Source organism: Aspergillus thermomutatus (genome assembly GCF_002237265.1).
Source record: "Aspergillus thermomutatus strain HMR AF 39 chromosome Unknown NODE_135, whole genome shotgun sequence".
In the NCBI taxonomy this organism is placed as follows: Eukaryota; Fungi; Ascomycota; class Eurotiomycetes; order Eurotiales; family Aspergillaceae; genus Aspergillus; species Aspergillus thermomutatus.
In genome coordinates, this window is record NW_020798184.1 from 38694 (window position 1) to 51212 (window position 12519).

General features: G+C 48.3%; 1 protein-coding gene across 1 annotated transcript; it reads left to right on the plus strand.

Moving 5' to 3' along the window:
* Positions 1 to 6480: 6480 nt before the first annotated feature.
* Positions 6481 to 9745, plus strand: CDV56_105394 (uncharacterized protein; the record flags this gene model as incomplete). The annotated part of the gene is made up of 5 exons (XM_026759013.1): positions 6481 to 6736; positions 6808 to 7495; positions 7551 to 7771; positions 7822 to 8521; positions 8575 to 9745. 5 exons carry the CDS (start codon positions 6481 to 6483, stop codon positions 9743 to 9745), a joined length of 3036 nt encoding a protein of 1011 aa, XP_026613250.1.
* Between the last annotated feature and the right edge of the window lie 2774 nt (positions 9746 to 12519).

Genomic DNA, 12519 nt, shown 5'->3' on the forward strand with positions numbered 1-12519 from the left:
TGTGATGGGTTGACCTGTTTGGTTGGTCAAAAACGAGAGAATGCGAGAAAACAGTCGTCAGTGCTGCGTGACATCGCTGTCTTAGTGCTTGGATGCCCATTCATGTTTATATGTCCTCTGCATGGCACAGTTGGCACTCTTGTCTGAGGACTTTTGAGGAGGGGCAGGTGGGCAGGGCGATCGGGTTTCGGAGTGAAGTCCGATGTGACCAACTCGAGGGGTAAATGGTCTGACAGCTCTCAGTGATGGATAAATCATTGATGCAGATTAAGCTTGTCCCATGGATAGGACAGGGTTTGCACTTTGCAGTTGTTATTGGATGGGTAAATGGGAGGTACAGAGATGCTCGAGGTAGAGTCGGGGCCAATTTAGCCGAAGTGGATACCTCTGCATCAGACTGTGTACTATCTACCTTCTACCTAGAGTGACGCATCTTTCTGTTGAAATAAACATAGTTCTCGAGATTTCTGATATTATCACTGGCAATTCTCTACAGCTTTAGCCATGGACTAGTTCAAGGCCAAGATAGGCATTGCAATGACACCAAGTATAACCCCAGGAGGGCCAGGACCGATAGGTATAATTTGACTCGTGATGCTACTGAATTTGAGTCATGCAAATTGCCCCCGAGCCTGTGCTCCAGCTTCTTCCCTTCTGTGAACCGTGAGGGAGTAAGCAAGAGTCCTTGGGATGTTGATACATCGCCAGAGAATTCCGAAAACAACACTCCTGACTCTTATTCAAGGGGTCTAACTGGAATAACACGCCAACTAAATCTCAGAGCGCAAGACGATGGACCATACCTTTTGAAGAACACATGACCAGGCCACAGAAACAATGCTCGTGATGGACTTTTAGGAAGGTTCGACGTTTCGAACGACTTCCCACTCATTCTCAACTCCATCCGGTCCTGTTGTGTAGGAGGAGCCCCTCAAAAGTTGTTCGATCAGATACAGAGCGAATAAGGAGATTGTGTTGAATCCGTCATGGAAATATCAGATTGCAGGGCAGGTCCTCTGATCCAGTTGAGGCTGCCCGAAATTCAATCATGCTGTCTGGTCTCTGTCAACTCTAGAGATGCGACTCTTGTTAGTCAAGAGCTATCAAAATTCAATATGAATGAAGAAGAGAGGCGATTATCAATGTGCTTCTTGAGAACGCAGTGACAAAGATGAATGGGATTGACCATGCAGTATGCATGGTCATCCAGTCCAGTCCACAGAACTGCAGCCGTCAAGGCTTCAAGCAGGGTGCATATGTGAGGTTGCCTGCACCAACAGCATGGCTAGCTAATTGGCGGATGTATTTCGAATTAAGTATTCCATAATGAGACTGATCTGCCAGGAGTCGTAAAAATGGCAAAAGCACGGTGGATATGTCACATCAACAAGAGATAATCAATTGTGATACAGATCAAATGGATGTATCATTAAGATGCGATGAGCAGATGACACACATAGTTTGGGACAACCAGTAGGCTTGAAGGCTTGAACCGCCTGGGGCAGAGACGCTCTACCTAGAACTCATCTGTATTTGCTTCATTGGTAATCATAACAATATAAATCATCCAGAACAAGCACTCACACATCGGAATTCTGTAGAGTAGAGTCGTCGACATATCCCGATAAAGCTGATTCGAAAGTAGTTCCTTGACTCCAAGGATTCTCCGAAAAGCATGGTGTTTCATGACTGTTTCACACACTGTCAAAGAGCAAGGGTACTGCTCTATTAGGCAAGACACAAACGACTCTTGGCTAAGTCAATAGACAGTCACGAATCTCAAGCACTGGCCACGGCGGGCAATGGGCATTATCAAGTCTTCGTCATGCGACTCGGACCTACAGAGTAGTAGTCTAACTGTGGTTTTGCTCTTTTGGTCGAAGATTGTCCCATCTGTGGATCGGTGCGTAGGGCAACTGGTTCAGTAGTCCACTGAGACCCTGCACTGTCGACTCTGGGATGTACTAGGCGGACCTTTTCACGAGTTAGTTGATTCAGTTTTGCGGAGTACAATCTACACAAGTGTACAGCTGCTTGTTGTGGAGATTTTGTAGATATGCGTGTGGCTGATGAATGTGTGTACACTTTACAGGACTATGTACACCATGATTGCTGCTTAATAGTGACAAAGAACTAGTTAATTAAATTATTTTATGGAGTATTATAGTTCTAGTTATGCATTATATGATATCTTTTCTCATAGCTTTTCTTTGCAGTACCAATTCTCCGAATGGAGTGATTTCGTGCTTGAGTCAGTATGGAGTGCCATGATCAGTTGAGCACAGGAGCGAGTGTTAGCTTAGGGTGTCTGCCGAGTTCCGGGCAATTTCCTCCAGACATTGTGGCAATGCTTCGTTGATACAGAATCATCATACTAGGAGTAGGGAGGAATAATCGGCGTGAGGCTGGCAGATCTTGAACTGCTGTCTCCATTTAGTCAACTCAGGTGTCTCAGTCAAGTCAATATTTGGAACATCCTTGGCAGCGAATAGTCAGATAACGAACAACCCAATATTGAGACGCGATACGTAATTGCTCAAGTTCAAGATGGGATGGGTACTTGCCGGTTACTCAGTTCCAAGGTTGACCAAGCTGAATGGTAGATTTTCCTTTTTGATGCCCTGAAACAGCGGATCGGAAACCATCCTGCTCCCCGGTCGCGGAGAGCTTCTTTCTGCCTTGTCCAGTAGGATGCGACCCGAGCGATTTCAACTGGTTGGCCCGAGTTCAGGGATACGGATTTCGAACATTTGGTCCTGGATGATTTTTGGATCCTGTCGCGTGGAAAAGCGAGTTAGTCTCGTCTAATTAATGAGAGGAGAGCTGGGATTTACTCCGTAGCGGCAAGATGAAACAGCTACTCGGGTTGTTCAAGCTGAGTATTCGAAAATGCCGGCATTTGATACTTTCTTCTCTCACATGGTATTCAATATTGTTGACTTGCAATATGAAGGAGGAATGTGATAGAATAGCGTAAGTAGGTGTTCATGATGGGATATTGTTGCATCCTCCTCTGTAGACTCCAAGGCACATAGTTTAGACGTTCTCTGGTCTAGAAGGAGCCATATTGGATTGCCGAACCTCGGAGCAGCATGGCCAATATCTACAAAGGATCAAATGATCGATTATGAGGCAATCAAACCAGGCCCAAGCGTAATTAATTCAATCAAAGGGTCTTAGATGAATAGATTGTGGTCGGTTCGACTGAGTAGGGTCCGGGCCAACAGCTGGCTCATAGTCTAGGCCATAATTGCGTCCTTCTGCAGACAGACATGGGGTAGAAGATGCTACTTGTCCTTTACCAGTACCATGGTCTTATGATGATAATCATTGAATTATTGACAAGCATTCCAAAGTACAGTGCAGATGGCCGAGTTGATGGATAATAATCGAATAATGATAGATGTCAATTGCATACAGAATCGATAGGCATTGCTGGCCATCTTCAGTGAGGTTTGTACGGTAACCAAGTGTCTACTTCCGGCGACATCCGAAGTCTAAGGGCACTGAGGATGTTAATATCTTCAGATTAAACAATCCTTTAATATTGGAACTCGTTAAACGAGATTAGTGTTCGATTACTCAGAGGAGGTACGGAGTAGGTGCTACGGCAATCCCGAGGACCACTTCGTAGACGGTAGGACTATCCCCACGAATAAGCACTACTACTGACATGTCACCATCAACTCCTCAAGTTGCAATATCAAAAAGTAAAGCGATGAAGATCCTAGATAAAATCACAATTGACGAGTCGAGAAAAAGCAAGAATCCAAGGCAATGACAAGCGCTTGACAGAAAACGCTCCGGGATCGACGGTCGGTTCCCGGAGGAGTGGTCAATCCTTGCTCCATTGTGCAAAAGCTCGCGGGTCACTTTGATGAAGATGGGTCAATGGTCTCCATCTTCTGGAGGAAGACCAGAGTATCAAGTGCAGATCTTAGATTCTATCGCTGTCGCTTGAATCCGATCGGTGCTTATTTTCCGGATTAGGGCAGTTGTAACTTGTACTCCGTAGATATTGAGGGTAGAATTATTGCGCCCTTCAGCCGAATGACCTGCAGAAACTAGGACAATGCACTCACGTAACTTGATTTCGATTTGATTGATACTTCTGAGGTCTGACAGGTCAAATTATGATATTGGTTTCCTAAAGCCAGTAGTCACAACCTCAAGCAAGGGAATTCGGGGATTGACAAGTTTATAGGAGTATTTGACTGCATGCAGGTCATCCAGAAGGGTAACGATCCTAAGGGGGAATTGAGACTTCACTGATCTACAACAGAGCTCATTGGAGCAGTAAAAGACTAATACGAATAGCTTCCGAGGACTGTCTGAGATTTTCCGTAGACTGATGCTCCTCAGGAAGTGTACTAGATACTTTGGACCTCACATGGTTACATCGTTACCTGGACTGTTGTGGCACTGAGTCTGACATAGGCCCAGCCCAGCATAAGCGAGCTCCTGCATTGTACAGACTAAGGATTAGAATCTGCAGAAAAGACAATGTGGACATTACATCATAGGCTCTTTTTTAAACTGAAATAATGTATGAAGATACAGGGGATAATAATTTCTTTTTCTTTGTTCTATCTATCTATCAACTTCTCACTTCTTCAGGAATCAACAAAGAAGTCAAAGAACCAGAGACTCAGAGTCAGGGGTGCATCTCCTATTATTTTCCTGATATGTACGTAGTTGACCCACTGCCTCCTGGTGTTAGTCTCACTAGATCCATGGATTTCCCGTTCCTTTGACTTTCCATAGAAAAAACTCGCGTGCAGTTTCCTGCCCCACCAACATCCTCTCTCTGCACTTTTACTGGTAAAAGATTGGGACTTGCATTCGCTTGGTGTTTTTTAACCTTTGTACCTTTTATTCTGGTGGTCGGAACTAGAGTCTTTTGGGAATTTTGATGATGGTGGAAAATCAACTGGGGAACTTCCTCCGTCGTTAGCCCATACTGACTGACTCTGCAGAGTTAGTCCGTTGTCCCTCCTCTCTCTTCCTCTCTCTATCTAGGTAGTCTCTAGTCTCTCTACCCATCGAATTATCAGCATTCCATCATATTATTATTATTATTATATTTTTATTACAGGATTCCCGATAATTGATACTACTCCGTATGAACTTTCCATTCCTCAGCTCCAATCATCATCTTCAGCCCCATCGACTATCAACGGCCTCCTGAACACTGGCTCGGACACCGTCGCAAAAAAAAAGTTGTCCACCATCAGGATATCTCCAGGTTCCAGGCTCTTCTTGTCCTGGTCCTGACCCTTTTACGCAATCATACATTCTTCTCTAGTCTAGGTATGGAGTATCACTACTCTCTCAAATGTCTTTCTTGATCTCTTCCCTCTTACTCCGTACGCAATCCTCTGCCCTCTGACTCCTGAACCCTATCATTCTATCCCTCAAGCTTCAATCACCAGCAATTGCCTGTCGTCTTCCCTGACCCCTGGTCAATTACTTCCCAGATTCTATCCATTCATCAGGGCTTTTTTCCTTTTCTCCCCACTCGTCTTAACTTTCTTCTGAATCTTCTCCCCACTTGATTCACCTAAAAAGTAAATTCCTCCTACCTAGCTAGTTGCCCCTTCCCCTCTATCGCCCTAACCATCATCACCACTACGAGGAACTACTGATACTTGAAACTTGACACTCCTGGTTACTCATGATCCTCCTGTTCCTCCAGGAATAGCCTCTCTCCTTTCCGTGGTCCATGTGGAAACATCATCGACCATCTTCCAGATCGGATTCCAAGTCTGGGAACGTCGATTCAGGCCATCTAAATTTGTCTGATTTTGGCTTCTTTGGTCGCTCCAAGAAGAAATCTCCGCTTTGTGAGTCCTACCTTACTATTTTCTACAATAGTCGGAAGCCTCGTGGTTGTTCCTCTCTCTTTGTATTTGCAATTCTTTTTCCACCTTTTTCCCGCTTATCCTTGAATTGTACTTTTCTTTTGCGTCAATTATATACGACTGCCTACTACAATCTACTACTACTACATCGAAACTTTATTCCCCTTTTTTCCTCTTCCTTTGCTTCCATCCCTCCATCCTCTTGTCTCTTGCGTTGTCAATCCCAACTATATTCGACACGGGGAAATCAAGCAGTCAAGAAATAGTCGTATCACCAGACCCTCAGTTGTTGGACTTGTTGCCATTGGTGTCCTCGCTGCAGGTCGGATCATCCTTACCACTTACTGACGAGTGTCTGCAACCTTGTGCGTGACCTGCAGATTTCCCCTCCCGGCCAGATACCCCCTCACGTTCGCCTCTGCGACCCTTCCGTTCCTTCTCCCGTTCCCACGCAGATCGGCCGGGGACCAGTACATCTGGTCAAACGGACACTTCTCGATCTCGCGCTCCTTCCACTGTTAGCACGTCGCTTCAACCTGACTGTCCTGGCTTGGGCTGGCAGTCGACCACCGGCACAAACTCTTCGCGAGCATCGTTCAACTCTAGATCAGGTAGACCAATGGCGGGGCTGATGGACGTTGACCGTAACCGTACCCGGCGGGACAGGACGTTTGTCGGTAGTGAATGCGCCGTATGCGAGGAGCCGCTAGAGCATACCTTGCGCGGAGAGCGGGTCCTCCAGTTCTCCTGCACACACGTGGCGCACGAAGCCTGTTTCTACGAGTATATCAAGGAGTTTGAGGGCCAATATTGTCCGACCTGTGATGCCCCATTAGGGCTGGATACCAGCCGCGGGGGTCATGTACTTGACATCGGTAAGCGAAAGATGCATTTTGGACAGAAGAGTAATTTGTAATCGCCGGGATACTGACAATGGTTACCGTAGAAAAATTGAGCAACATTGTGCGTTCGGTGACTAGCGATGCAGCCACGCAACGCAGTGGTTTGACCACCCCAACTCCGTGGGATCAGCCGTCAGCCCGTGGGCGAGCACCCAGCGAGACGGGAAGCAGGTCACACAACAATCGCGACAGCCGGGACCTCTGGGCCCGGAGGGATAGCCGCGATACAGGCAGTCATCGTGAGCGCGAGCGAGTGGAGCGCTTGACCACAGGATCACGGCAACAGCATTCCAGAAATGGCAGTGCCGCAGGGTCTTCGGGCGACTACGATGCTCAGCAGCAGAGCAACGGCAGGCGACATGATTATGACGTTCAAGCCATGGAATCCGATCTTAGCCCTCGCGCGGCTCCCATGAAGAACCCCATCCCCGCCCCCACGGTGACCATTCGCAGCGAATTCCCCACGCTCAACCGGTCCCGACAACAGCAATCTTTGACGTGCTTGGTGACGGTGGAAGTTCCCGAGGGAGTATGGCATCCGGATTCGGACGACTTGCGACAAACTTCGTCGGGTGCGTCGCAGCCGCAGGATGAGCCTTACGGTGGTGTGATTCGCTTTCCCGCTGTGCACGATGCTCGATCCATCCAATACGAACCCCAGGAGAACCTTGACGAAATTGCCGAGGATTTGCGAACACGGGTCGACAACTGGCACGGCCTTGAGTTTTCGCGGTACGTTTCTCCTCCAGATGGAATTCTCCATTCGCGAATACTGATTGATCTTTAGGTTTGGAAAACTCCGCCTGCATGGACACATGCGCGTGGGCAAGGATCGCGAATCATGGCAGGACCTGGAGTGCTATCTTTTCGCAGAGATGCTTATTTGTATCAAGGAAAAGAAGACGAATGCTCATCAGTATGATGACCAGTCCAAGCGTAAGCCTCGGAGTTCGCTGAAAGGCTCGATTCTTATCAAGAAGCATCTTAAGACTATTGAAGCGTCCCCCGGTAAGCTGCGACTCATTTTGAGAAAGGGTACCGGATGCTGACCGTCATAGATGAACCTGTCCTCACGCTTAATCTGTCAGTTAGCGAACTTCCGTGCTTCTACCTTCGCTTCCAGAGCCGAAATCAATTGGAGATCTGGCGTCGAGCCCTGCACGACCTTCATAACTCTGATGCATTGCCCCGACACACCGACTATGACCTGGACCATTCTGGAGCTGAGGAGGAGGACTACCGGGCCAGCCAGATCAAACGACAGGCGTCAATCAACTCATCCTACGGAGCCGGACGGTCCAACAATACGGCCATCACGGATTACACCACCGGTGCAGATAATCTGCCCATGTTGAGTGTCCACATACCTCTCGATATTGTGGTCGTCATTCCCGTTTCTTCGTCCATGCAGGGGTTGAAGATCACCCTCTTGCGTGACGCACTCAAGTTCCTCGTGCAGAATCTCGGACCCCGAGATCGTATGGGGTTGGTAACTTTTGGTTCCAGCGGTGGCGGTGTGCCCCTTGTTGGAATGACCACCAAGTCGTGGGGTGGATGGAACAAGATCCTCTGCTCCATTCGACCCGTTGGACAGAAGAGCCTTCGGGCGGATGTTGTCGAAGGTGCTAATGTTGCCATGGACTTGCTGATGCAGCGCAAGTCCAACAATCCCATTTCCACAATCCTCCTGATCAGCGACTCCTCCACTTCCGACCCCGAAAGTGTCGATTTCGTTGTGTCTAGGGCCGAAGCTGCCAAGTGAGTTCCTCCATTACCAGAAATCAAGAGCATAGATGACTGACCACATGCAGAGTGAGTATTCACTCTTTCGGCCTCGGACTGACTCACAAGCCCGACACAATGATCGAGTTGTCCACTCGGACAAAAGGCTCGTACCTGTACGTCAAGGATTGGATGATGCTTCGGGAATGTGTTGCCGGCTGCTTAGGCGCACTGCAAACCACTTCGCACCAGAACGTCAAACTGAAGCTCCGTCTTCCAGAGGGTTCGCCTGCGAAATTTGTTAAGATTAGCGGAGCTCTCCATACGACCAAGCGCGCTACAGGCAGAGATGCCGAGGCGGCTCTCGGAGACCTCCGATTTGGGGACAAGCGTGATGTGCTGGTACAGCTGGTCATCCAACCAGACAACTCCACGCAGGAAAGCATGCCGCAGGATCCCTGGGAAAGCCTGGTGTCTGGATTGGAAGCTCTCGGAGGCGGCTCCGATGCAGATGAGCAACGCGTGCTGAGCGTCGAGGAGGTTCCTTTAATCCAGGCGGATCTCACTTACGGCGATCTTCTCCGTGATGGCCACCTGACGCACTCGCCTCGACCATCACTGCTAACCGTACCCATGCTTCCATCCAACTCGAGAGCCAAGGGTGGCCGACCTTCGACGCCACCCATTCCTCCTCATCCGTCCATCGTTCAGCGGCGCATGGAGTTGCTCACGTCTGACATGCTGACCAGAGCCTTGACACTTGTGACTCGGGGTCAACATGATCGTGCACAGCATCTCTTGACCGAAACACGAAGCATTCTTAAGGGTCTCGGTAAGGGTAGCCTTCCACCGCTACCGCCAGGTGCTGTTAAGCCGGCCAGTCTCAGCGATGCCGGAAGTCGCGGTGAGACTCCCACCTCGACCTCGCCGAGATCCTCCAACTTCACCGAGAGTCAGTCGTCCGTTGCATCAGAGGCCGCAACCATCGCCCCTGTTGCCGCTGTCGACGCACAGACCATCACAGCGTTGGATGCGGACTTGATGTCAGCACTGGAGTGGATCAATCACCCTGCCGTATTTGGGCGAGACTCGCGCAAGGCGGTGCTGCAGGCGATTGGAGTCATCTCGTCGCAGCGCGCTTACACATACCGCACGCCATCTGAGGCTCACTGGGCACAGCGAGTCGCGGGAATCCGACGATTGACCGAGCGGTCAAAGGAGTGGCGCGAGACTGGAGACGATGCCTTGACTGAGGAGTAGTCAGATATTCGGATGATTTTCTCTTCCTTGTTCTTGACGGTGTTTACCTTCCCCTTGTTCTACTATTTGGTTATTCAATTACCCCTTTCCCAGCCCCGTTTTACCTAATATTCATTCTTCTCTCTGGTTACCCGGCTGAGTGGGCAGGCTTTTTCTTTTTATGATACCACTTTGTTTCGACCATTTCGACCATGACTGCGCAGCATGATACCACGGATTTCCCTATCGCCTTGTCTCCATCTGAATTTTCTTTCTGTGACGAATATACCTGTGTATAAATCACCTAATCATTTCTCCTATCTTAATGCCATTTGGTTAAGCAGTGGGTGAGGATCATGGATATGGATGACCTGTACGTTTTCAGTGGTGGGAGGTTAGTCATGCTTGATCATCACGTTTGTTTCTTTCGCTGTTCCTCAAACTGTTCTGCTTTTTTTTAAATGATCTTCTTCGTTATTTTAGCGCATTCCAAACCTACGATTTAATCCTCGTCTGCTGCAAGCCTGCAGAAAGCCATAGCGAAATAGCTCCTCTGCACGTCCTCGGCTAGGCCTCAGCGTGATTGACTAGGCCATACTGTCTAGATAGCCTTCGAGGGTCCTTTGACACAACTCAAGTCTGACATTGACCCTGAAGGTACAATGCCGCCGACCAGCACCTTGACGTAAATATGTTGTAGCCGCCAGCCTGAATGATATCGCCATATGAAACATCCAGGACGTATTGAGGCGCATGAGGAGCGAATGAGGTGTTCAGTGGTCAAAAACTTCGCACTCACAACCCTTGCGCAGGTCCAGATAAAACTCTTCAAGGTCAATCAAACTCAAAAGGGCAGTCTTCTTAAGGACGGTATTTGCAAGTAGCACAGCAGCCGCCTTGGAAGTGAATCAAGCTGCCTGCACGGAAGCATGCACACATCACTGAATCGTGTAGCGATGATCAACACAGCGAAGCGCCGCTATGTAAGACTCTAATGAGGTTCCGTGAGTATCAGGCACCCAGTCCGCCCATGTCGATGGTCGTATGAAGACATCGTATGATACTGTATCATACACTTTTGCACCGAGGACATGGCAGGTGTTCAGGTGGAGGGAACTCATGCAGAGGGACGGTCTGCCAAAGCATGAAGAACCAGCAGCACACTCTCTGGTATGCTAAATTTAACATCAGTAGACAGTTTACGAAGTTGTGCACTGTGCAGATCGGGTGGATGATGCAGTAGGTATGTAGGTACTTGCCGGTTGTGAGACCGAACCCATGTGGAGGGAGGGGATGATAGACCTGCATCAGGATGTGGTAAGAATAGAAAGACCCTTCATGTTAGCACTCCGTACAGAGTATAGATTGTGCCTGTCTGGTCGAGAGGCTCGTTGTCGGTGGTGGTTCAAGGCAAGGCGCCTACAGACCACAGCGTTGCAAATAAGCTTCGTCTCATCTCGCCTTGAGTACTGCGTACCAGACACGGCGTCAATGTATCTACTATCTGCGCCTGGCTGCATGGTTGATCTTCAGCCTGGTATTTCCTATCCATTCTCAAGTTGGGAAACATTTACGCAGCAACCTGAAATCGAGTACAAATGATGGTGTGGTAGCATGAGTGGTGATCTCTAATCAAGTGAGGTTGAAATTGAGGTGATTTCCAAAAATATCTTCTGACAAGCATAATATCCCTGCCAGAGGGGTTTGGATGTGGGGACCGGCAACCCGATTACGTGCCCTATGAGGCTATGAAGTGTGTAGTGTGTACGGGTAAGAATGAGCCTAGCTGTTGATTTGAGTCGAAGATATCTGTAGACATTGGACTCTTTTGACTAGATTCGAGTACGGCGCTTGGGGCTTGAGTTCTACTGGACAGACCAGAAGAATGCAATGGACATTGGAATCCTTTTCGATGCAATGACTTGAGGGAGCTAGGTTTCCAAAGGTGCAGGTGGAATGGGTGACAGAGAGGAAGTGTCCCTTGCATGGTAGGCTAGCATGGTGGAAGACTGCTAAAAATGGAGTCTTCACAATCTGCCGGCCTGTACAGAGATTGAGGGAGATCTGATTGCGGGAAGCGTGAGCATCCATGTCATACGTCATGGGAAGTCTTTACTGGCAAGGGAAGCGCCGGGAGATCTAATTTAAGTGACAGAAACGATCTGGCGAGTCTATAATTAGGTATCTAGAGAGTTGCATTTCTAAAGTGGGCCTCTGATTTGTTGATGGAAATGTGAGAGGGACCGTCATTAAATGATACTGGAGTTGGGGAACAGGAATTAGAGGTGCCTATCTCTCCCGCAGTCAGAACCAGAAAAAGACAAAAATAGAACGCTCTTAGGCATAAGCTGCAAGCTAGAGTCAATAGCTTGCTTAGTTGAACCAACCAGACGGTGTGACTTGTGTTGTTAATGCCAGGATCCTTGTCAAGAGCAACTGATCCCCGCATGTGCAATCAATCTGACAATCCAATCAGATATCAAGGCCTTGATAGATAGCTTGGCAAAAATGAGTCTAGTGCTTAATTGAGTAAAGACCATGCGGCTAAATGGAAATACAGCATCAAGCTCACTTGTTTAATTGGCTGAGATTTGCAGCAAGAAAGAACATCAATTGTACTCTCAGAGAGGAAATGATTACATCTTTCCTTCTGGATAGGATTGACTATTCTCAACCATGGCCCATAGGATACTCTAATTATGGAATCAGCTTGTCAAGATGACTGAATCTTCCTTCATTCCAGCGCTTGCTGTTCTCCAATTCTCCAATCATGTAGACTTGACTGCATCCCTCCA